The 26,686-nt window shown below is 39.7% G+C and overlaps 1 protein-coding gene across 1 annotated transcript in view; it reads left to right on the top strand.

Annotated features, from left to right (window-relative positions):
• FAM83D (family with sequence similarity 83 member D) overlaps positions 1 to 19,212 on the top strand; it is a 30,751-nt gene extending 11,539 nt beyond the window's left edge. Inside the window, exons 2-4 of the mRNA XM_036750565.1 lie at positions 13,420 to 13,587; positions 15,658 to 15,782; positions 18,094 to 19,212. Of these exons, the coding sequence (XP_036606460.1) occupies positions 13,420 to 13,587; positions 15,658 to 15,782; positions 18,094 to 19,102 (1,302 nt within the window). The 3' untranslated portion in view covers positions 19,103 to 19,212. The remainder of the gene's footprint in view (positions 1 to 13,419; positions 13,588 to 15,657; positions 15,783 to 18,093) is intronic.
• The last annotated feature ends 7,474 nt before the right edge of the window (positions 19,213 to 26,686 follow it).

The raw sequence follows: 26,686 nt of genomic DNA, 5'->3' as shown, positions 1-26,686 counted from the left end.
TCCACCACTTAGGAGAAATGTTGAATGGAAGCACTGTATTCTATTACATATTGGTTAGGTAGGTCCATAAGTAACTATTAGAGCATCCGGTATCCCTAGAATGGAGGGTTAGGGAGGGTGACATCTTAATTCATCATGTCCGTGCGATCATAATCTTTAGCTGTCTGACAGTAGCCACGTGCTCCTGTTCAGAAGAGGCCCTTTTGCTGTGATCTCAACATCTGGGATCCTTTTGATAATTTAAGGGTTAGTAGGAGTGATAATAATTGATGAGCAAGCTATCTACTGCTGTAAGCTAGAGTGCAGACCAGCTGAGTAGCTATTGAGGAATCTTGTTGGAGGCCTCCACAGATGATGGGCAGTGCCTTGGTTCACCTAAAAGTTGCACAACTAAACTACAAAAACAAGATTTGAGCATAGTAATTAGTTACTCTTTGAATAAAAATATTCCTAGAGATCTCAAGGGAATCACAATTATGGGATGGTAACTAATCAACTGAAATATAGCCAGTATTTCTGTTTCTTCTATGGCTTAATTGATGATTAACCTGTATATTCCTCAAAGCTCTTCTACAGTGGCTCTTATCCAGCTCGTAGCCATCATTTCCCATTTCCGAAATCTTTCCTTTCCTTCCACTGCATTAGGTATTAAAGAACCTACTTGATTGCTTTATGATGCCTATACAGACAAGATTCAATGTACAGCAGGAAGATTTCCCATAGCCATCATTTTTACTTGTCCCAACTGCAGTGCTTTAAGGAGCTATAAGGAATCATGGGTCTCTGTGGATATTTCTTCCTCTGACACAGATTATAACCCCTGTACAACTCAATGAATGGTATTCAAGAGATGCTGGGATCCCTGTGATCAATCTGGAAACAAGTCTCTCCGTAGGACACTCAACTTAGCTGGTCCTCAGAGGATAGACGCGTGATCTACCATCCAGCCTATACTTGAAGCCCCTCCAGCTTTGGTAGGCTCAGCCAGAACTTCTGTTCTGTGTCAAGCCATCAAAACGTATAGGATAACCCCCACAATGAGGAATCAGGTAACACAGTGGAGGTTTGACCTAAGGGGGGGAAATCTAGTCTTTAGAGACACTGAGGTTTTAAGAGAGATGCCTCTAAGAGTTATTCAGCTCCGAAGCTCAGTAAACTCTCTATCACTTATTTCACTGACATTGTTTTATGGATAAAATTATTTCATTTTTAAGCTCTTTAAGGGGAGGAACCTTCTGTAAACTGTCATCATCATTGTCAGCACCTACTTATTGAGCATCTGCTCAACCCCGTGCTGCTTGATGATTGATGGACAGGTTGAGCAATCCCGGAATATGTAGCTGGCTTTGTGAGCTAACACTGAGATGACCCCGGGTGTTGTTGTTGTAAGAAATAGTACTTTTTCTTCCTGCCAGAGGCCAGATCGTTTCTAAGCTTTTCTGAATTTGAAACAGTCAAGCCAAACAGGAGTCTCAGAGTCTGGCTCAGTTACGGACCCCAAGGGCTAACTGGACCCCAGTCTCTGGCTCCATTCTTGGCTCAATCTGTGGTGCTAAAGAGAACTGGATGCATCAGGGCATAGAGGAGAGACTCAGTCAGGAAGACCCAGGTTGAGACCCTGCCCAATACGTAGTAGGCACATGTCTATGGGTAATATACAGCCTCTCTGGGCTTCGCTTTCCTCATTTGTAAAATGGAGATAATACCACCGCTGGTATATACGTCATAGGATTGTTGGGAAGCTGAAATGAGATTGTATTTAAAATGTTTTGTCAAGTTCTGTATAAATGTTAGCTATTAAGTGATGTCTTTTTGGCCTTTCATGGTGAGGTTGTGGGCTGGGATTGTGGGACCCGAGCACAGTCTTCTTCCTGAGTCCTATATGGCCTGAGCCTGAAAACAGATCTATATGGAATAGCTTAGGTTTCATGGGAATTGACTTTAAACTTCCAGTTTTAATGCAAGTGATCTGAGGTCATAGATGGACCGGAATGAGATTCATCTTCCCATTTTTTTAAAAATTTATTTAATATATTTAGTTTTCAGCATTGATTTTCACGAAAGTTTGAATCATCATTTTTACCCTCCCCCCACTCCAAGATGGTGTATATTCTGGTTGCCCCGTTCCCCAGTCAGCCCTCCCATCTGTCACCCCACTCCCCTCCCATCCCCCTTTCCCTTCTGCTCTCGTAGGGCAAGATAAATTTCTATGCCCCATTGCCTGTGTATCTTATTTCCTAGTTGCATGCAAAAACTTTTTTTTGTTGTTGTTGTTTTTGAACGTCTGTTTTTAAAACTTCGAGTTCCAAATTCTCTCTCCTCTTCCCTCCCCACCCACCCTCCCTAAGAAGGCAAGCAATTCATCATAGGCCACATGTGTTATCATTATGTAAAACCCTTCCACAATACTCATGTTGTGAAAGATTAACTATGCTTTGCTCCTTCCTAACCTCTCCCCCTTTATTGAATTTTCTTCCTTGACCATGTCCCTTTTCGAAAGTGTTTGTTTTTTATTACCTCCTCCCCCCATCTGCCCTCCCTTCTATCATCCCCCCTTTTTCATCTTCTTCCTCCTTCTTTCCTGTGGGGTAAGATACCCAATTGAGTGTATGTGGTATTCCCTCCTCAGGTCAAATCCAATAAGAGCAAGATTTACTCATTCCCCCTCACCTGCCGCCTCTTCCCTTCCTACAGAACCACTTTTTCTTGCCACTTTTATGCGAGATAATTTACCCCATTCTATCTCTCCCTTTCTCTCTCTCTCAATATATTCCTCTCTTATCCCTTAAATTGATTTTATTTTTTTAGATATCATCCCTTCATATTCAACTCACCCTGTGCCCTTTGTGTGTGTGTGTGTGTATATACATATATATATATGTATATACACACACACACACACATATATACATATTCCTTTCAGCTACTATGATATTGAGGTCTCATGAATCATACACATCATCTTTCTATGTAGGAATGTAAACAAAACAGTTCAACTTTATTAAGGCCCTTATGATTTCTCTTTCTTGTTTACCTTTTCATGCTTCTCTTGATTCTTGTGTTTGAAAGTCAGATTTTCTATTCAGCTCTGGTCTTTTCACTGAGAAAACTTGAAAGTCCTCTGTTTTATTGAAAGTCCATATTTTGCCTTGGAGCATGATACTCAGTTTTGCTGGGTAGGTGATTCTTGGTTTTAATCCTAGCTCCATTGACCTCCGGAATATCGTATTCCAAGCCCTTCGGTCCCTTAATGTGGAAGCTGCCAGATCCTGTGTTATCCTGATTGTTTTTCCACAATATTCAAATTGTTTCTTTCTGGCTGCTTGTAGTATTTTCTCCTTGACCTGGGAGCTCTGGAATTTGGCAACAATGTTCCTCGGAGTTTTATTTTTGGGATCTATTTGAGGAGGCGATCTGTGGATTCTTTCAATTTCTATTTTACCCTCTGGCTCTAGAATATCAGGGCAATTCTCCTTGATAATTTCTTGAAAGATGATATCTAGACTCTTTTTTTGATCATGGCTTTCAGGTAGTCCAATAATTTTTAAATTCTCTCTCCTGGATCTATTTTCTAGGTCAGTGGTTTTTCCAATGAGATATTTGACATTGTCTTCCACTTTTTCATTCCTTTGGTTCTGTTTTATAATATCTTGATTTCTCATCAAGTCACTAGCTTCCACTTGCTCCAATGTCATTTTTAAGGTAGTATTTTCTTAAGTGGTCTTTTGGACCTCCTTTTCCATTTCGCTAATTCTGCCTTTCAAGGCATTCTTCTCCTCATTGGCTTTTTGGAGCTCTTTTGCCATTTGAGTTAGTCTATTTTTTAAAGTGTTGTTTTCTTCAATATTTTTTTCAGTATTTTTTTGGGTCTCCTTTAGCAAGTCATTGACTTGTTTTTCATGGTTTTCTTGCATCATTCTCATTTCTGTTCCCAGTTTTTCCTCTACTTCTCTAACTTGCTTTTCCAACTCCTTTTTGAGCTCTTCCATGGCCTGAGACCAGTTCCTGTTTTTCTTGGAGGCTTTTGGTGAAGGCTCTTGCACTTTGTTGACTTCTTCAGGCCACATGTTTTGGTCTTCTTTGTCACCAAAGAAAGATTCCAAAGTCTGAGACTGAATCTGGGTGCGTTTTCGCTGCCTGGCCATGTTCCCAGCCAACTTGAGTTTTTCATCGGGGTATGACTGCTTGTAGAGCAAAGAGTACTTTGTTCCAAGCTTGAGGGGATGTGCCGTTGATTTCAGAGCTATTTCTATATAGCCAGCTCTGCCATTCTAGCACTCCTCTTTCCTCAAGAACCACCAACCCGGACCTGACGCAAATCTTCAGCAGGCTCTTCACGCCTGCTCTGATCAGCCACTTAATTCCTCCCACCACGTGGGCCTGGGGCTGGAAGTAACTGCAGTTGTAGTTCAGTAGCTGCACCTCCCCCACTTCCCCTGGGGCAGTGGCTGAACCTCGAACTCTGTCCCCCGAAGTTTTTCCCACTAACCTTCTCTGTTGTCTTTGGTGTTTGTGGGTTGAGAAGTCTGGTAACTGCCACAGCTCACTGACTCAGGGCGCTAGGGCCTGTACTGCCCGGCTCCTGGTCTGGTTGGTCCTGCTGCCTCCCATGCTGAGCTCCGCTCCCCTCCACTTCGTGCGCGATAGACCTCATCCAGTGACCATCCAGTCTGTCCTGGGCTGGATCCGTGCTTCCCTCTGCTATTTTGTGGGTTCTGCAGTTCTAGAATTTGTTCAGAGCCATTTTTTATAGGTTTTTGGAGGGACGTGGTGGGGAGCTCATGCAAGTCCCTGTTTTCCCATCTTGGCTCCACCCCCGGAAGTCCCTTCCCATTTTTTTTCTACTTGAGCAAGAAAATGTTTCAAGTAATAACGTTATTGTGAGGAAAGACTCGGACAAGCATTCCAGAGAGATTCGATCCCTACTGAATTTGGTGTGAGAGATGGCAAATAGAGTATACAGTGGGGGAGTGTAATGAGAAAGAATCCACTTCTGTGTTAATTGTAAGACCATAGAATTGCGGCTGGAAAGGGCCTCAAAGATAATCTAGTTTAAACATAAGTGAAGTGAGGCCCATGGAGGTAAAGTAATTTGGCCCAAGGGTATCCAGGTAGAATCAGGACTTGAATCCAAGGCCTGATTCCAGATTTAGTGCCCTTTGCACTAAGCTGTGCTATATTGTTGACATTAAAAACAAATAGAAATCACAGGCTTAGTTTGCTACACATATTATTTTACTTCTCTAAAGCTCCATCTTACCTATATACTTTATGTTGAAATAATTTAAAGGGAATGTGGTCATGTACTGTCAATCCCTCTATTAAGTCAGCAATTTGTTTAATCCTCCACCCATTGAGTTAGCTTGCACCTTTCTGGAGTGAGGTTGTAACACCCTGTTTGAACCAAGGCTATCAGCCCTTCAACAAGATATCTGACTGTAATTTGGATAATGCTGATTAGAGACATTTTATAAAGGTATAGTGGATAGTTCTTGGTGTGTACTTTGTGGTAGTCCACAAAGTTAGGAAGCTTCTCCATAGGAAAAGCTCTGATGCTTGAAGACAGGCAGTTTCACAAATTGTACATTAGAAGCCCCGAGGTAAAGAGTGAAAAGGTAAAAAGGGATTAAAACTGAGTTTTTAGTTCTCTTCAAGTAATAAATAAACTGGAGTAATGGGCATATATTTCCCAGGCCACAGAGGTAATGACCATGCTGTGCTCTGCCTTGGGCAAAATCACATTTGGAATAGTGTGGGTTTTGGTTGTGGATGCCATATTTTAGGAGCGACTTTGACAAATTGGAGGATGGATAAGGATGCAAAGGGCCTGAAAACCATGTCACTGAAGGAATGGAGGTGTTTAGCCTGGACAAAAAAAGACATATGGAGCATGAGATCAGGGTCTTCTAGTTATAGGGTACACATTTAGTCTCCCTTGTTCCAGAAGCCAGACCTCTGACAGATGAAGAGAAGTCATAGAGAAATAGATGTTTGGCTCAATATAGGAAGATTTTAATAACAATGATAGCTAACAGAACGGGCCACGATATGAGACAAGGACCTCCCTGTCCCTAGAAATGTTCAAATAGATTGTGGATGTTCATTGATCGGGGACGCTATAAAGGGATTCCTACAGTGAGTGGGAGGTTGGACTACGTCCCCACCCTTACCATCACACACATACCAAGGTTGCTACTTCCAATACCTAAAAATCTGTGATCCCTTTTTCCCCCTCCTTTTCTGTTTCACATAATGAACGTCAATCAGGAAAGCTCCCGGCAAGTAAACTAAGGTAATTTAGAATCTGGGGCCCTGATTAGTCAGCAGGTAGCGTTCCATATCACAGGATGATGAGTGTAGGACACGAATTATTGTTATGCCTTTGACTAAATGGCTTCCTCTGGCAGAATTCCATGTGTGTTTTGCACACATACTTGTTTTAAAGGTAGGAGGTGGGGAAGGGAAACTGAGGCACTGAGGTAAGGAATGACTGACAAAGACTTCCTGTCTAAATTAACCTGAGAAAGAACTGGAACTAGAGTAATTTATCCACCCTGTAACCTTGGATCTAATACAGGTCAAAAGAACTTAAATTCAGTAAGGCTTTATTAAACTCCTGCCAGGTACTAGCACAGCACATACTACACTTTCAGGAACAATGCTAGTGACACAAAGATAAAACCAAACAATCTCTGCCCTTGAGAAGCTTACATTCTACTAAGGGGCATGAACAGTATAAAAATAAGTACATACAAAGTAAATGTTTGCATAATTGCCATGGTCCTGGGACTAGTCCAGAGGAATAGGCATCTACGTTAATCAACTCGGAAGAGCCCTCTGAAAACCTGCTCTGAAATTGGCAGACCCACTTTTTCAGTCAGGTAATAGCTATATATTAGACATGACTGAAATAATACAATAGGCATATGTTGCAAGCATAATCGTGTAGGGCAGAGGTCCTTAAACTTTTTGGCCTCCAGACCTGTTTTCACACTCTTAAAAAGTATTGAGGACCCCAAAGAGCTTTTCTTTGTATGGGTTATATTTATCAGTATTTGCCTTATTAGAACTGAAACTGGTAAATTAAAAAAAATTATTTTATTTTTTCCACCATTATATTTTAAAACAATTTTTTAACATTTTTTTTTAAGTTTTGAGTTCCAAATTCTATTCCTTCCTCCTCCCTCTCCTCCCCCTTCCCTGAAACAGTAAACAATCAAAAGAAGGTTATACACATGCAATCATGTAAAACATTTCCATATTAGTCATTTTGTACAAGAAGACTTGAATAAAAGAAAAAGAATGAAAGAAAGTGAGAAATAGCATGCTTCAATCTGTATTTAAACAATATCAGTTCTTTCTCTGGAGGCAGATAGTATGCTTCGTCATGGGTCCTGTGGGATTGTCTTGGATCATTGTATTGCTCAGAATAACTAAGTCATTCACAGCTCTTCATCATGCAGTATTGCTATTACTATGTACAGTGGTCTTTCTCCTGGTTCTGTTTACTGCACTTTGCATCAAGTTCGTGGAAGTCTTTCCAGGCTTTTCTGAAATCATCCTGCTTGTCATTTCTTACAGCACAATAATATTCTATCACAATCATATACCACAGCTTGTTTAGCGATTCCTTACTTGATGGGCATCCCTTTGATTTCTAATTCTTAGCCACTACAAAAAGAGCTGCTATAAATATTTTTGTACAAATAGATCCTTTTCCCTTTTTTTTATGTCTTTGGGATAGTAGACCTAGCAGTGGTATTGCTGGTTTTATAGCCCTTTGGGCATAGTTCCAAATTGCTCTCCAAAATGGTTAGATCAAAAACTGGTACATTTTTAAAATAATTATCCATTTAAAAAACAACAATAAACTCATTACATATAAACACAGGTATAAACATGTGAAAATAACTTTTCCAAAACAAAAAAATTTAGTGAGAAGAGTGGTATTGTTTTACATATTTTTTCAAATTTCTTTAATATCTGGCTTAATAGAAAACACCTGGGTTGTCCTAACTGCTTCTGCAATCAGTCATTGGTTGAAGTACATGAAGAAAATTTACCTTCACACAGATTTGTATTTGGAAAGGAAAGAATATTTTAAAAGGCAAACAATGTCTTAATATTATTATGAAAATAGTTTTGACCTTATATCCTCCTGAAGGGGTACTGGGGACCACCAGAGGTTCATGAATCATACACTGAGAGGCACTAGTTTCCAGGGAAGAGCTCTGATCAATCAGAAGATGTACCTGTGCCATTTACTGTGTGTGATTGACCTTGAGTAAATTAGTTCTCTTCTTCAGGCTTCATTTTGTTTTTAAGTAATATAAATAAACCGAACTAGATGATGGCCAGGTGGTGTCCAACACCTTTAATGCAAAATATTAAAAAAAGAAACAACCCTAAAAAGAACTCTGATTCCAAAATCTGTAGTGTTTTCTTGTCTACATCTTTAGAATTCTTCAGAAGTTGTCTTTTGTGAAAAAATTTTATTGATGCCTTTGGTCTTAGCCACTTTGGGCTGTACTTTACCCCTTGTTCCTCCACCCCCCACCCCATGAGCCCTTCCTTGTAACAAAAGTTACAAGTTTAGTGAAACCAACCAACACAATGACTACATATGACAATGTATCAAGTATTCTACATCCTAATTCTCCTACCTTCTATTGAAATGAAAAAGATGCTTTCAAGCCTTCTGTTTTTTCAGAGGTTGTCTTAATTTTTTTTAGCATCAAATGAGGCAATATTTATAAAGTGCCCAGCACAATCCCTAACACATAGTAGGTACTTTAAAAATGCTTGTTCCCTTTCCTTTATATCAAAGAACCCTGCTAGTTACCGCCATCTAAGACAGAAGAAAATTATGGCACAGAAGATAGATAATTCTTTTTTTTTTTTTTCCAAAACCACTGCAGTACTATAGTGGTCTCTAGTGTCAGATTCCCAATGTAAGGCTCTAGCTTATCCAATCTCTTGCTCTCCGGGGTTGAAGTGGGATGTATCAAACAGAACAATTCAGAAATAAAGGTTAGATCCTTAACTTTCACTTTCCTAACAGACAAGAAAATGCGTAGCTCATAGATTTCATTGCTACTATAATCAAAGTGATATGAACTTTTACAAGAATCAAGGCCCACCGTCCCCACCCCTAACCTGCCTGACTCTTAGCTAATCAAATCTAGCAAATAGTTCAGTGGACTTTAACATCAGCTACAATAGTATTAGAGTACCTGGGATGTTTGCACATCTGTATCTTTTTCTAGAGAAATTCTAAAATCCTAAAATTCCTCATCTGTAAAATAGGAGTTGGACTAAATGATCTCTAAGATTCCTTCCAGTCTAACATTTTGTGGTCTTGTGACCTAAAAGAACGGGTTCTAGCTTGTATGGCATGAATGGAAATGGGGTGGATTCTCAGAGTGGGGTGTGGCATGTGCTAGGCTCTTTAGGGTGGAGCACTCCTTTTGCTTCTCTTAGTCTTTGGTAGACCTCAGGTAGTGGGAACGATGTCTAATTTGTATTCTAGCCTAGGGTTTCTCATTTGGTTTTGGTCAGACAATTTGAAGCAATATGAGCAGGTATTCCAAAGAGCCTGGTGAATGACTATTATCTAGCAGTATGGGGTTGGGCAGTTGCGGGGGGGAAAGATTATTTTATTGAGGTTCTACAAACACCCAGCCAAGTTTGCTTTATACTCGGGGCAGGCATGAGTTATGTAGCAGGCTTCTAGCCAGGTAACTAGCAAGAAACACCACCCTTCAAAGGGGATTGACCATCTTCTAAAGAGTGTCTTTAAGACTAAAATCTCCCACTCTGAGAAATTCATTCAACAATCTTTATGCTTAGATTTTAAGGTACAAACAAAATGGAGAAGAGAAATCTTTAAAACCCCCAAAGAGACTCAATAGAATATGTGGCTGATTTTTAGATCCATGGCTTTCACAGCCCCAGTGGCAGAGGGTGTGATATTTATGAAGTCAATGAAATTAACAGTGAGCAAGAATCTAATGCTTAATAACATAATGGCATTACTCATGCCATTGTTTCATTAAATGACGAATCAATATTTGATTTGGAAGGAAGCTTGCACTTCTCCTTAGCTCACTTTTAGAGAAGCCTCACTTTTTTCCCAGTTAGTTTTGGAACTTGGCAGTTATTTTGCTTTGTTGAAATTACTTATTCTTTCAAGGTTAGAATCTGAAGTCACCCAGGCCCCTTCCTTGCCTTGGGGCCAGGAAAATCTATGGCCAAATGCAATGAAACTTTCCTTTACTTAAAAAGATGGGGGGCAAGTATGGGTGAATCATTCTGACACCTAAGAGATTCAAGTGATGTGAAGATATTGATGTTGTGAAACCTAATTCCTAGGGTTTTTTTTTCTAAAGAATAAAGCATTTCACAATAATACTCAAAGGCACTGATCCAGGAATGATATACTTATGCTCGTCAAGTCAATTCAGCAAGCATTTATTAAATGGATAAGTAGACCTGATTTGAAAACATTCACAGGAAAATCTGGATTAGCGTAAGATCAGGTAGGTAGTGGAGCAGTGAAGTGAGGAGGTAGAAAATAAGTGAGATCATAGAAACTTGACATTCGGTCCTTGCTTTTATCCCATAATAGAAGTTTATAGACTGCAATTGAAAACTTGTGAAGTTGCTCACTATGCCATTTCCTACTGACACATTTCTAAGTCCTATCTTCCATTTTGCTGGAACCATTGCTTTTTAGGGAACTCTCAAAGTTGGGGGGGTGGGGCGGGGTGGTGAGGAGGAAGATGACTGAAGAGAATACTCAGCTTTCCCAGACCTGGGCAGAGAATGAATCTCCAGGAACTTTGCCAAAGCAGACAAAAGGCCTCTGTTTTCGGTAGCTGATTGGTAAGACAAGCCGCCAAGATCTACAGCTTCCAATGACTACACAGAAAATGAAATGTTAATCTTTTCTTAACTTTGGCTTTAGGCGACTAGTTAGCTTACTTTGCATGGACTTGTAAATGTGCTTGGCATGTAAGCAGCACCTACACAGCCTTGTTGGAAAGTAATGCCATGCCACGAGGTAATGTTCCCTTGGAGCTCCAGAAGGCCATGACTAGTGGCTTCAGGGCTAGTGCCAAGTCTTCTCAGCAAACTGAAAGCTTTTAAAAGCTAATGTGTCCCCACTGGAGAAGTGACAAAGTATGGTGAATGATGTGGGAGGCCAGAAGGCCTGAGGCAAGACATTGTACTGCTCAGTGGTGGGGGCACCTCTCTATGACCAAGCTGTCTCCTGCATCAGTGAAGGGAGTTTCTATGCCGGCAGTGACCCGTGTAGATAAAATCACAGGTCTGGGACCTATTTTGTCAGCCTTCTCTCTCCTCCCCCCACCATAGTATATGAGCTATGAATTGGTCTGACTATTCTGGGAAGGGATTTGGAATGATGCAAGAAAAGTTACGAGATTGTTCATATACTCTAGAGAATCCTCTGTTGGAACTATTCCTTCAAATAGGTTATTGACAGAAAGATCTAGATTCTAATCCAGATTTACTGTGATCCTGTGTAAGTCACTTAACCTCTGTAGACCTCATCTGAGAAATGAAGTTTGGACTTGATTACCTACAAGGTTTCTTCAGGCTCTAAACCTGTGACCCTACAGTAGAGGTCATCAGCTTGAAGGTGGTCTTGGGATTTAGAGCTAGAAAGGATCTTGGGTATCAGCTAGTCTACTCTCATTTTATAGAAAGAAACAGAAGTTCAGAGAAAGGAAATGACTTGGCTAAGGTCACACATCTATTAGGTAGTAGAGATTTGAACCTAGGGTTTTTGACTCTAAATCTAGTGCTCTTTTACTATATTGCTTCTCTATACAGCTGATGTCATTAGATAGAGAAGACGAATGGGATGGAAATGGTTCCCAAGTTTCTAGCCTGGGAGTCTAGAAGAAGGATGGTACTACTGGTAGAGGAAGAACTAAATCAAGGAGTAAGCATAGAGAAAGAAGAACCAGATTCTTTGGGAACATCCAGGGTTAGAAGTTGGGAGAAAAAGAGAAGAGCCAGCAAAGGAAGTGAGAAAGCAACAATTGGAGAGGGAAAAGAACAAAGGGTAAAATGTGGCATCACAGAATCAAAAAGAAGGGGAATGTTTAGTAAAGTCAACAATATAAAATGAAAACTAAAGAAAGGTCAATGAATTTGACATAAGGGAATCAAAGTTGAATCCAGTTTGCAGGGCTTTCAGAAGGGAGCAAGTGTTGTTCATCCTTCGTTTTCAGAGGATATGAGTGATGTCTTGATTTGTATGTGAACTGGATTTAAGTGAGGCAGAGTTGCACAAAGGCATCAGCCTCACTCTTCTTGAATCATCGAAGTCCAGTGGCAGGACAAATTCAAGATGGCCCGGGATGCAGTGGCACCTTGGCACCTTCAATGTCACTGAACTTTAAGAGCTCCACAGCACCTGTTTCAGCCGCCTTCATGGCCATTGGAATTAATAGTTCCCATGCCACTGGAGAAATACTTCACACTCTTGGGGTAGATATCCCCTAACTCACTGATGGGTTTGAGCCTTGTCGATTACCTCAACCTGGTTTAGCCCATCTACCAAAGCGATTTACTGGGGTGTGGCCACTACCAAATGCTACAGCTTCTTGGAGCCACAGGTGAGAGTTGGGTGACAAGCGGACAACAAAGGTAGATGAGCAGCCCAGAAAAGGGCTTGGTAAGCTCTCACACTGGACGTGCTAGTCCTCCTTGAACATCCCATACACCCCAGCAGGTGTATATTAAAGTTGAAGGTGGTGGGCCTAAATTACATTTGAGGAATTTGGAAGTAAAATGAAAATTGAAGGCTAGCTAGGCCATTCAATAATTTTGTAGTTGAACATAGGAGTTCCTCAACTTTATTAGGAAACATTTGTATGGTGGGAGCAAAAGTATGAGAATGTGACCTTGGTATCACAGTTAATGTAAACAGCAAAGAAAGTTTTATCCCATGGGAAAACTTGCACATGACCATGGGCCATCTTTGGTACTAAGCTTTCTTTGTTCTGTTTCTGCATATCATCTGGCCTGGGTGTGGTATGGAGATCTACTACTGTCCTGTCACCACCCAGAGCCAGCCTTGTGAGTAAGCTCCCCCAATAAACCTACATACTACCACCCCCCCAAAACAAACAAACAAAAAACACATTTTAATATGTTGAACATATTTATGCTGAACACATTTAATAACTGTTATAAAGGAGGTATTGGGATTAGTAAATTGAGAAGAGGAAATGGTAAATGCTGGTGGGCAATTGGATAGATAGTATTGTGGGATTAAAGTCCCTTCTATCTCCTCCCAGACAGGGAACACAGTCTTGACCACCAGATGTGACGCGTACCTTTTTGTGAAGTAACAGCTCTGTTCTCTATCTTTCCACCGTGCCATAGGTTATTGCTGTGGTCATGGAGTCATTCACAGATATTGACATCTTCAGAGACCTACAGGGAGTATGTAGGAAGCAAGGGGTGGCTGTATATATTCTTTTGGACCAGGCTGTGATCCGTCATTTCCTGGACATGTGTGTGAATCTAAGAGTTCATCCTGAACAGGAAAAGGTTTGTACCAAAATGTCTATGGTAAGGGAAAATAGATTGCAACTGACTACATTTATTAATTTATTTTGTCAACTTACAGGTTTTTCCTATCTAGGAGATTGATTAATACTGTAGTTCTTTTAATGAACTATTGTCTTGAAAGGTGCCTTGGAAGTATTTGTAAGTGATCTTGTAACTGGTTACATTTATTTCTATATTGAATAGGCTTCTAATTTCATGTGAAATTAGAGGATTTTTCTGATCATGATTAATCATGATTCTGAGCATGATTAAAATTTAGTACATTTTTTGAATTTAAAACTTGTACACATAAATAACTATGGTGGGTTTCGGTAGTATGTAGGTTTGGTGGAATTTAATCACAAGTAGTTTTTAGTTTGAAAAAATAGCTAGCTTTTAAAAATATATGCCTTAAGGTTTATAAAACACTTTACAAATATTAAGTCATTTTATCCCCACAACAACCCTGGGAGGTAAGTGCTATTATTATCCCCATTTTACAGTTAAAGAAACTGAGGCAGACAGAAGTGAAGTGACTTGCATAGATTTATTAATACAGGAAACTCCATCCACCAGTGGGGATTGTTACTTGTTCTACAGCTTGTAGTCTTGGAGTTTCCTGGGGACTGAGAAGTTATGACTTGCCCAGAGCCATATAGATAGTATACATCAAAGTTGAGACTGGAACCCAGATCTTCCTTATTTTGAGGCTATATTTTTATCTACTATGCCATGTTGTCTCTCAAAAAGGATCTTATTGCCAGCAAAAAATAAAATTAAAGTAACAGTTTAAAAATACACAAGCTCTAGGATTCAGGAAGGTTGGCTGCTGGGTGGCATCTGTTGTTTACTACTTAAGTCCCAAATGTATCTGTTTTTTTATTAAATATTTGTTTTTGCAGAGTTTTTGGAGCATTTTACAAGAGCTGAGGTTTATTTCTGCTTCCTCACCTCCTCCTTCCTGCCTTGATAAAGAAACTAAGGAAAAAAACCATTAAACAGTGACTTGCCTGTGTTGCCCTTAAAGTACTAATAAAAGCCTTAAGTGTCCAGTCCTCTTAACTAAACCAAGCCGATTATCCCAGACCCACAGTTTGGAAGGAAATTGATGTCAAGTCTGAAAATAAGTGAGGCTGTTGGAAAGACGATTGTCAAATCTACAGCCCACAGCAGTGCCAGCACCATCTTTAAGGTTCTACTGGAAATGCTGTAGCTGATGAGAACAAGTGTACCAAAGCATTAGCTAATAAGACTTAAGAACCCTATTATGCACCTCATTGCCTGTGCCCATTTCTTGACAGTGCTGCCCTCTATGCTGCTGTGCCTTGGTGGCAAGCCATTTTCAACTATGTTGTAGGTTTTTTTTTTGTGAACGTAGATAGGATTCAGAGGAATAGACATGGTATTGAATTTAGCTTTGCATCTTTAAAGGTGGGGGAGGAAGGTAGGAGAGGGCTCCCAAATGATGATTTTCTATTATTTGTCTTCATTTTTTTCTAAAAGTTTTTCCATATTTTCCCTATTTTTCCATATTTACCAAAGTTTGGGGATCAGGCTTTCTGCTAAAGCTGAACCAGGTGTACAAAAACTTTAAATACCTTTTTTTGAGTGCATTACAAATAGACTTAAGAAGAATGTTGAGAGCGTATTCTAGATCTGAGATGTTAAACACCAGAATGCAGTCTACAACACTTCAGAATATTACTGGAACCAGATGAAAATGTAATTGGGAGATAGCTAACAAAATAAATAAAAACACAATAGAACACAGATAATGTTAATGTGTGGTTTCACTAACTATGCTGCCTGCAAGTCCTGTTTTTACTTGAGTTTGACATCACTGGTCTAGATGGAGGGGTGGCACATGGCAATACCAAGTAGGAAATTAGATTTGACCCTGGAGCATGGATTGGCAGTTATGCCAAGTGTCCATATGTGGTTACCAGTCATTAGTTTGCCAACAAGCAGGTCTGGTTGACAACTGTAAATGAATCTTGTCTTATATCTTTGGTATGTTGAATGAGCTTATCTAATTTCATAAGACTTTTTTTCTTTTTTCTCCCAAAACAGCTTATGACAGTGCGAACTATTACTGGAAATACGTACTATGCAAGGTCAGGCACTAAGATTATTGGGAAAATCCATGAAAAGTTCATGTTGATTGATGGCATTAGAGTGGCAACTGGTTCTTATGGGTAAGTGTCAAACTCTTAAGCTATTAACTACAAATTCTTCTAAATTAAATTTTTTTTGCAAAGGTAAGTTTGTTTTTTCCCCATAGCAGTTATTTGAAAATATGAAATTACTTTTTTTGATTCTTGAAAAGAGAGGCAGCATAGAGTATATGTAGAATGTTGGCCTTAAAGTCTGGAAGACCTACTTTCAAGTCTTGCATCTAGCACACGCTGGCTGTGTGACTCTTGCACATCAACAAACTTTTTAGTGCCCAAGGCAACTTTCTAATATTGTGAGTTGCAGAACAGTTGTTGATTTGTATTGGGAGAGAAAATTTCCTCACCAAATTCCCCTAAACCAATGAAACCATAAGTCTGAGACATCCCCCCACTCCAAAATATATTAGTTCTAGAAAAAATCTGCCCTTTTCTTGAGAGTGACTAATAACTCTACTAATACAGATTGGTACCCCTTCCATACCTTAGAGTTTTATGCATTCATGTGGCCTCAAAAAATCACTCCCTGATGGTCAGTTTTCTGGTTTTATACCTTCCCATAATTATCTTGGTTCCAGGACAGAAGACACATAGTCCATCACCAGGTTAATACCCAAACTGTTTTTAGCTTTATGTAAGACTTGCCAGAGCTTGCATTCTGTGAGTAGAAACTTTGTGATCACTGGGTTATACCCATACCACACTGAGGCATTGGACTGTGTCTTTGGTAGAGGATTATAAATCCACCATGATGAAGCTTTGATTTTTAAAAAGGGTTATTTCATTTTAACCATATGTTCTAGTCTTCCCTCCCCCATCCTTTTTATCATTTGGGAAGTTGAGGCACAGCAGTTGTGATCAGCCCCAATATCACACAGTGAGTTTTTAGTATCCTTTCTGATGGGCCAGGGAAGGCCCAAATTGAGCATCCAAGTTTGCATGTGTTCTCAACACTTTCCTCTGGCCCTTTGGAAGCCTGTAGTAGCTCTTAATACCTCAGACAAGTAAACTCTAATGATAAGGTAAGCATAGATTTTATATAAAAAGCATACTTGAGTTGTTAGCTCTTTTCTTACTTGACCTAGGTGTTCTGAATCTTGTCCCAGTTGAATCCAGTTTCTTATTGGTGAGAAGTGCTCAGGGATGAGGAATTCTGTAGAAGACTGGGTTGAGCCTTTTGGAGTGAGGAAAGTGGGAATGGAGGAAGGAGAGAAGACGATAGGAACAACTCTGCTTAGCATGTAACTAGACAGCTTTTCTGATTCAACGTTAGCTGTAAAACAGAAGCATCTGCTTTGATTCCACAGTCCTCAGGCCATTTAGCAGACCTAGTACAATGACTAGCACTCTACAGAAGAGCTTCTTGGGGCAACTGTGAAGGAAAAAAATTGGAAAAAAGGAACGTCAATGGCCTTTCGTACCTTAGTCTCGAAGAAAAGATGTGGGCTCTCATGTCCATCATTTGCTCTGACAGTAGTAGCTCTCATTTCAGCAGAGAGGGGTAGGACACCAAGGATTTGAATATGAAAAGGTGAAAACAATCAGTATGTAGGCAATAATTATTTTTAGGAGTTGTTACATATAATCTTTACAAATGGAAATGTAGCCCCAGCCATGATTTTGGCCACACTTCTACTTGACTATTGGTTGTTACTATACTGTCCATGAGTGCTGTCTTTTCAGGCAGGATAATACTTGGGGGGTGCTATACTCTTTTTCCAGCAGAGCTGCCGTTGCTCAAGGTATTTCTAGATTTCTTCTCTGGAAATTGCCTTCATGGTCTTTTTTTTTAAATCTCTGCGGTGATAGGAAACTGGTCTTTTATGAAGTTTGGGGGTTTTAAGAACAACTAGAAATGTGTAAGAGTTAAGTTAGAAGTCAGAGGCATCAAGTTAAAATTCAAGTTCTCTCATAATAGCTGTGTGATCTTGGGCAAGTCATTTCACCTCTTTAGGCCTCAGTTTCCCTGTCTATAAAATGAAGGAGCTGGATACATGATCTGTAGGATCTCTTTCATCTTATGATCCTATGAAAACATATGACACAGTAAAGTTGAAAAATAATACCTTTAGGCCAAAGTGACGTGTAAAGAATGCATTTGATTTTCTTGTCTTATAAATTGTCTCTGAAGATACAGTCCCAAAGAGGTATTACTTTACTGTCACATGTTTTCATCTGTGTTTTTACAGTTGTATCCACACCTGACTTTAATTTACATTTCTGATAGTTGTGACACCGCCTAAGTCTCAATAGCATAAATCTGCTGGCATTGTACCTTATAACATAAAAATATAACTAAATCTTTCTAAATAATGATTTTGTTTCTTATCTTTAGCTTTACCTGGACTGATGGCAAATTAAATAGCAGCAACTTGGTAATTCTGTCAGGCCAAGTGGTGGAACATTTTGACTTAGAGTTCCGGATCCTCTATGCCCAGTCAAAGCCCATCAGTTCTAAGCTCCTGTCCGTCTGTAGGAACAGTGACAAGTTTGACCACCTGATCGACAGAAAACCCCTGTCTCGGGAGCTCACTTTGGGAAACCTCCTGAGGATGAGGCTAGCCAGACTCTCAAGTACTCCCAACAAAGTTGATGTGGGTTCAGAGGTACCTGTGGAAGAGAAGATGGAAACTAACTGCTATGATCCAGAGACTTCTACCATTAGTGAGGATGACTGCCTAAGTCAGGAGGTTGAGTTAGAGTTCACAAAGGCAAATGATGTCTCCATTCAAACAGAGCCATGGGAGAAGATGCTGGTGATAAGCACATGTGATTCAGGAACCCAAACCCATATTCCTACAGTGTGTAGCGGAACCCAAACCGTGGTTCCTACCAGAGAGACTGGCTCACAAACAACGGTTTTGTCTAAGTCTGTAACCACACAGACTGTAAATGAACCTGTGGAACCGTCCTTTTCTCAGGGCACCCGCTCAAAAGATGTATCGCCAGCTTCTAAAATGTCCACTGCACCATCGACATCTTCCAGTGTGAGGTCCTTTTCTTCTTTGTCTTCCCAAGGCTCTGTGGCGAGCTCCATTGGCTCCCATTCTTCCACTAGAGCTACAGAGTTTCTGAATCCTGGGTATCCTAAGTACTCGGGCAACCCCCAGCTAGATATGTGCTTGAGAGACTCTTTCAGAAACCTGAATAAAGAGAGAGAGTTTCACTTCACCGGCATCAGGTCCAGGCTTAATCACATGCTGACCTTGCTGTCCAGGAGAACATTTTTGGCTGAAAGCTACCTGGGCTGTAATCCTGGGAGTTATACCAGAACAACACTTAGTGGAGTTGGCAACAATTTACTTGCTATTCGGGATATTGCACTGTACCCTTCATACCAGTGACTGATGCCTCTTGTTAGCTGACTTTGGGCGTAATACCATAATGAGCTCTTGCCAGCTGTGCAGCAAGTCTTGCCACTGGGGCCTCTTTCCTGCAGACTGCTAAAGTCTCAGTTTTTTTGATTAAAAATATCTTCTTGCCAAGGTGCCTTCCTTTACCTTGTAAAGCATGAAATCTTAGCCAGCCTATTTTCTTTGAATCCTTCTTAGTGCGCATTATTTCAAATAATGTTCATAACTTTATTTTATGTTGATTTGTATAGATCTTATGTTGGTTGCATTGGAGCAATTTTTTTATGGGTTATTATTTAGGGGGTTGCTAGTATATTCAGGATTCAGGCAAGACATAGAAATGCACTTGGGGATTTTACTTGTGTGGATGTATACTCTATTCTATTTCACTTTAGACACTAATGCTCTTATTACACATCTAATGCTGTTATTAAAAAAAAAACCAAAATTGTTCCTTAGGTCAAAATGAATTTTTTTTTCTTTTTAACTGTATGTTCTCACTATTAAATAAATATTCACGTGTATAGAACGTGTGTTTGATTACTTTGGCATAGATTTATAAGACTCAAACTGTACATTTAATGTTAGGGGGATATCTTATGAGTTAATGAACAACCAGACAACTAATGAATAAACCATTTGCTATTGAGAAGGAAAGAAATTGAGAATTCTGATGGAGGCTAGAGGTTAGAGATTCATGGAGAGGCAGAATAGCATATTGGATAGAATGCTGAAAGACCTGTGTTTGATTCCCACCTCTGGCACTTACGAGCTATGTGACCTTGGGCAATTCACCTACCGTCTCCAAGCTTCCATTTCCTCATCTGTAAAATGAGGCTAATGATAGCAAAGGGCTGGTGTGAGGTTCAAATAAAACCTCATATGTAATGAGTTCCAAACCTTGAAGAGCTATCATTACCATAATCATAAGAAAATTTAAAGATGAGGGGTAAGATCTTTATTAGCATTATGAAATGAAGGATTAAGACTATGCCCCAGATAAGCTCTTATAAAACTATATAAGTTTGCAAGCTACTTAAGTAAAAAGCCTGCCAGAAAAATTAGGCAAGTGTATGTACTTTGACTTTTCTTTGTTTTTTTTAAGTTTCCCAAATGGAACTTACAAGAGGCTGAGGTTTCCCTTTTGCTTCCATTTACCTGGCCAGTGAGGGCCAGGGGGACTAAGCTTTCCTGGATTAAGACTTGACTTGAACTGGAGGCACAACTTCATTAGATGGGTGTACTGGCAACATACAGATTGAGCAACTTACATACAGGCACAGGGGGAAGCCAAGAACACTGACAATTATCTTAGATTCCTACTGCAGTGGTAGGCAATGCAACTGGTTTCTACACCCTGCTAATCATGTTTGGGATGGCTATGGAATTTGTGTGTGTGTGTGTGTGTGTGTGTGTGTGTGTGTGTGTGTCTGTCTAGTTTCCTTCCCCTACATAGACAAAAAGGAGGAAGAGACTTAAATGTTCACTTCCTCCTTCACCTGACTCAACTGTACCAAAAGCGTTCCACAACAGTGATGCTGTACTATCTTTCACATACAGAGATAATACTACTGAAACATTGTCATTAGAACACTTTGAGATTTTTTTTCATACATTCATCAGTGAAATGTATGTCTGGAAAAAAAAGGTCATTTGGTCACAAAGCAAAAATGAAGGACAAAGATGGGCAGCCCTTGGGCTTAATTGGCATCCCTATAATGTCAAGAGATCTATAACAAGGTCGCTGGCATGTTAGGTAGAAATTATGGGAAGACATAGGAGTCCTACTAGGTGGGCAGGGATGATGATGGCTTGTGATCATTGTTGTAGGGAATATTCACATCAGTGAGATTGGAAGACCAACAAAGTATGCTTTGTGACCAACAATTTGTTTTTGTGAGGTGGCTTACCTTGCTACAGGGACAGTGGAATAGAGTAAAGCAAACTAACCCGTGTCTGCAGCTCAACCGTGTCCTCAAGAGTACCACATCGTACTTGAATGAGCTGAGATTTCAATTCAGCAGTTACCAAGCCCCTCTCCTGGGCTAAATGCTGGGAGGTAAACATGAAGAGTAATAGTCCCTGCCCTCAAGGAGCTTACCATTTAGCCAGAGGGAAATAGGATATGTGTGTAGATTCTTAATACAAAATGGAAAATGACAAATACAAGGAAAGGCACAAATGAAATGTTTTGATCTATGAGAAAGAAGACATTGCTCCCCAGACTTGTAGATAACTGAACTGTTAACTTTTCATTCTGATATTTTGGAGTCATGTGGGTGGTTCCACGTGCCATATTCACCTATCAAAAATCTAATTTTTGACAACAAATCCTGAATCCTCTTCATTGTGGCTTTATTCATTTTTTTTTTATCCCTGGATAGAATCTAAGGCTTTGCCCATCATTGGCTCTATTAGACACAGATGGAGAGCTTGCAGCTTCTCTTTACTCTCGAGGAGGATTGAGCTACATACAAAGATATGGTCTGTTACTAAGGTCTTTAAAAAGAAGCTGGATTGCTACTTGTTTGTGAGATTGTAGAGAAAATTCTCATCAAGAGTCTTTGCCTTCTTCCTGCACCTGTATGTTAAATGTTCAAGTTCAGGTTGAACTGGGTGAGTTATTAGACCCCTTCCAACTCTTTCTATCATGGAGGTAGATTGGTTCTTGTTATCTTAGAAGATGAAGGTGCTTCCTTGGGAATGTCATAGTTAGTGCAAGACCATAAATCATATAAAAATTTAAATGATCACATGCTCATAGTGTTTTTAAAAAAGAAATAGGCTGGGGAGAGGTATTTTAATGAAATATAAGACTTTTTTTCCTTGTAGCAGTGATGTTCAGTCATGTTTATTGTTGTTCAGTCATGTTTGACTCTGTGACCCCATTGGGGTTTTCTTGGCAAAAATACTGAAGTGGTTTGTTGTTTCCTTCTCTAGCTCATTTTGTAGATGAGGAAACAAGCAAACAGGGTTAAGTGACTTGGGCAGGATCACACAGCTCCTGTCTGAGGCCAGATTTGAACTCAGGAAGATGAGTCTTCCTAATTTCAGGCCCAGCACTAGCCATTGTACCACCTAACTACCCAGGCTATCATTATGACCTTGTAATAATATATATTTCTATAGCACATTCAGGCTTACCAAATATTTTCCTCACAACTCTGCGATGTATTATCCCCATCTTACAGATGAAGGAAATTGAAGCTAGGAGAAATTTTGACTTGGTAAAGGTCACATAAGCTAGTAAAATCCAGAACTGGGGCTTAAAGTTCTAGGTCTTTTGGATATAAAATTAGCTTTTTTCTACATCTGAAGTTTGCTTCTTAGTATATCCAAAGATACAGAAAAACTACTTAAGATTTTAGACTTTTACTGTGACAATTTAGGTTGATGTCTTGGGGGTGGTTCATAGGATCTTTTGTGGGAGAGTTTCCACTTCCAGATTTGAAAAATGATGAAGTTGGACTTAATTACCTCTAAAATCCTTTCTCATTCTGATCTGAGCAACAGGCAAGCATTTATCAAACTTCCAAAGCGAGCAGGGTAATTGATCCCTCCCATCTTTAAGAACTACTCACTAGCGAAATACTCTGCTCCCTTTAGAATGGAAACATCCCATGAAGACACTTCATGCCCTTAGTCCCATTTTGGTTCAGCAATACCCACAAAGGCACATGATCCACAACTGGTCAGTCATAGTATGATTGAAATGTATCTGCCATTGGCCCCCAACAGATTCAGTATCCTGGGGGATGTGGCTACCAAGTATATAGCTACATGCTGACACATGGTATTATGTCCATGAACAGAGGCAGTGCATCCTAACTGGCCATTTCTTTTGTGTGTATTTTACTTTGGGGTGCTATCTATGAAACTCAATCCTCAATATCCACTTTGGACTTTGATAGGATGTGGAGGTGGTGTTATTTCTTGTTTCTTGCTTTGGGATCTTCACTTTGAGACCTTGCATCCATTTTTATTGTTCATGGTTTCGTTTATGGGATGGTCCTTTGGCATCTAGCCCAGGTCTGCATTGCCTTGGCAGAACTTATCATTTATAGGATGGGCCCCTTTCAGGAATGTCGCAAATATTGCCAAGTAAGTGAAAGCTTTAGAGAAGTCTTTCACCGGCATGTATTTCTCTTATGGGGGTGCCTGGGTCAAGGAGGTGGGGAATGCTAAGGCAGTCAAGTGCCTTTAATGAGTCTTGTCTTTGTTTGAATAGGGCAGTTAAAGTGGGACCTTTTGTTGTCTTTGTTTTGGAGTGCTTCTCAGCACTAAGGAATCTTTGATTGAATTAGGAGTCTTTGATGACCTATTTATGGCAAGGGAAGGCCTAGTTCTCATGGGTTTGAGTCTCCGGTTGTGACACCCTCTGACCCTGAATAAGTGTATATATATTCGGAGGTTAGCGTTTTGCCTTTGGGGACACACTCATTGGAAGAGTGTTGGTGATTTGGCCAGATGAGACTCTGGGTTGCCATAGGAGCCCCCCTGTCTTTGAAAACCCAGATGTTGGTGTTTCTCTCTCCTGTAACTGTGTATTGCTTGGACAGTCAGCTAGAAGCCTATCTGCTGATTCGTGTTTATTTGCTCTGTTTATATAATGTATGCTTGTAATTTCTGTTTGTATTTTCTCTGAAGTTCAGGGTGCTGGCTTTTCCCCCTGAACTAAGTGAATGGTATATGTATGTTTAATTAAAGTGAGATTGTTAACCTCTTGAAGTTGCTTTCCTTAGAAAAGCAGATCAAAGAACCTGTGCTAGCAGCCTTCCTGCGTGCTTTTATTGTTGGTCTTGTGTTGGTCTTTCACCTCCACAGCAGCTGCTAGCAACGTTGTTGTTACATGTATATCCAGCCCTACTCTGAGGACCATAGATTTAAGAGCAGGAAGGGACCTTAGAAAGTCAAATGGCCTAACACCCTAATTTTTATAGAGAAAGAAAATGAAGCCCAGAGAGGTTAGGTCACATAGATCACAAGTGGCAGAGCCAGGATTTAAACACAGATTTGTTGACTCCAAATTTTGTGTTTTTTTCATTGTACCTCCTCTCCTTCACAGTCAGCATTTCCTCACTTAAATCCAATTCACCTGCATGTCATGGCATCACCTCCTTGATGTCATGGTCCTCTTCGAGAATGAAGGACAAGCAACAACAGTCTACATTGCAGTCCAACTGTTCATTGGTTAGCTCCTGAGTATCCTAGAGATATCTCAACTTCATTGTTCAAAATAGAGCCCATTATCTTTCTTCCCTGCTGTCCCCCCTCTTCCCCAGCAACTTCCCTTTTTCTTTTGCTATTTAATTTTCCTACGGTGGTAAGACTATCTTTCCAGGCACTCATACTCATAGTATCTGAATCATCCTTCTCCACATCCCCTAATTTTGTCAATGTTACATTCACAACATGTCTTATAGCCTTCCATTTTCTCACAAGGTTGTCACTCTAGTCTATATCATCACCCTGGCCACTATAATAGTCTCCTAATTTGGTCTTCCTGCTTCCAGTCTCTCCCCTTTCTCCATTTGGACCTCCACACAACTGCTAATTTTTCTATGGCCATGCCATTTTCCTGTTCAAAAAATTTCAGCAGTTTTCCGTTGTCAATAACCCTATTGCCTCTAGGATAAAATGCAACTCCTCACCTGATATTTTTCTTTTTACATACTCTGTTTTCCAAATTGATCTTCTAGCTGTTTTTTTATTTAATTTTTAATTTATGGAATAAAACAAGCATTTCTATAACATAGTTAAAGATGATTCTATATGAAACTGCAAATCTATTCTGTACAACTTGCTATTCCTTTTAGTATATAATAAAGTTATCATGTAAATTTATTTTTTTTTCTTCCCTGCTCTCCCCCTTGTCCCTCCATGGCTACCATTAAACACAAATATGTATATATATGTGAAATCATTCTATTCATACTTCTATTCATCAATTCTTCCTCTGGATGCAAATAGCATCTTCCTTCATGTGTCCTTTGTAGTTAATTTGGGTAATTATAATAGTCAAAATGACTTATTCACTCAAAGTTGTTTAAAACAATGTTGCTGTTACTGTATATGCAATGTTCTCTTGGTTCTGCTCATTTCACTCATTTCATGCAAGGCTATCTGTGTTTTTCTAAGATCATTAAACTGTTGCCTGCATATTGTATTCCATCTACAACATCTATACAAGTGGAATGCCCCACTCTTCCTTTTATCTTTAGCATTCCAAACTTCTTTCAAAATCCTGCTCAAGTGACAAATTGTAGATGAATTCCTACCTGATCTTCATTTATTAACATTCCCTGTCTCTAGAAATGAATTTGTATTATTTTGAATATACTTTGTTTTTCCTTGGGTACATGCCAAATCCCTCCAAGAAAAAGTAAGTTCCTCATGGGCAGACTTGTTTTGTTTTTGTATTTTTGGTGTCTAGAACACTCGGTAGGTGCTGATAAATGCTTATTGAATTGAGTTGAGACTCTAAGAGTCAGCTGGCTTGCACCATAATATAGCTGGTCAGGTTGTGAAAGGTGATTCAAACTCAGGTCTAGACTCCAGGTCTAGTGCTCCTTCCACTACAACAAGAAGTGTTGAGAGATCCTTAACTGCCTAATACTTTTGAGATATGCATCCACAGTGGTGTTCTGGATCTGGCTCTTACAGGCTGGAAAAGCCAATTGTTAAATTTTTAGTGTGAGTACTTACACCTCAGAAATGGGCAAAGAAGTGGTATGTCCATATGTGTGTGTATCTATCTATCTATCTATCAAAAATATATATTTTAAATTGAGAAAATAATTTTATTACAGGAGTTCTTATTTCAAAAAATTAATAATTAAAAAATCCATACCACTTTATTGTAATTAGCTAAAATTTATAGGTTGATTTTAGCATAAAGAAACCAGAATGATGATCAAGACTTCATGGAATAATAAGCTAGCCAGAAAACACCAGAACAAAACATTTAAACCAAGGCTTCTTAACTTTTTTTTGTGTCATAAGCCCCTTTAGGGGCCAGTCGGGAGAAGCCTATGAACTCCTTCTTAGATAATGTTTTTTTTTTCTTTTAGGGCCAATAAATAAATGTTTCTTTTTATCCAAGGATGTTGGGTTCAAGTTCTATAGTACTAGGTTATGAGATACTGATACCCTAGCAAATTCGGTGGGTCAGATCACTCTTTGTACTGCCCCAGACCCAACACAAGGAGAAGCAGCAACTTTAGGATTGATTATAGCTATCTATGTTGGTAACTTATCCCCTACAAGATTGTAAGCTGTTTGAGGACAGAGACCAGGTCTTTTCCAAACTTTTATCTCCAAATTGTCACATCTAGGGCTTTGAGCAGTAGGCACTTAGTGCATGTTATTTGCTTAAGTTGTGGTGGGTTAGCATGCTGAACTGGAAATCTCATCTCAATAACACAAGGTTCACCAGGAGATCATTATATACGATTACAGACACAGGGTCTCTGTAAAGGCTAACTGTGACAGACTTGACTCCTCTCATCAATACAAGGTTCAAAGACAGCCCCAAAAGACTCATGAAGGAAAAAGCTATGCACATCCAGAGAAAGA

Source organism: Trichosurus vulpecula, chromosome 3, assembly GCF_011100635.1.
Source record: "Trichosurus vulpecula isolate mTriVul1 chromosome 3, mTriVul1.pri, whole genome shotgun sequence".
Classification (NCBI taxonomy): Eukaryota; Metazoa; Chordata; class Mammalia; order Diprotodontia; family Phalangeridae; genus Trichosurus; species Trichosurus vulpecula.
Note: the sequence above shows the minus strand (reverse complement) of the source record. Positions and strands in the feature narration are given on the sequence as shown.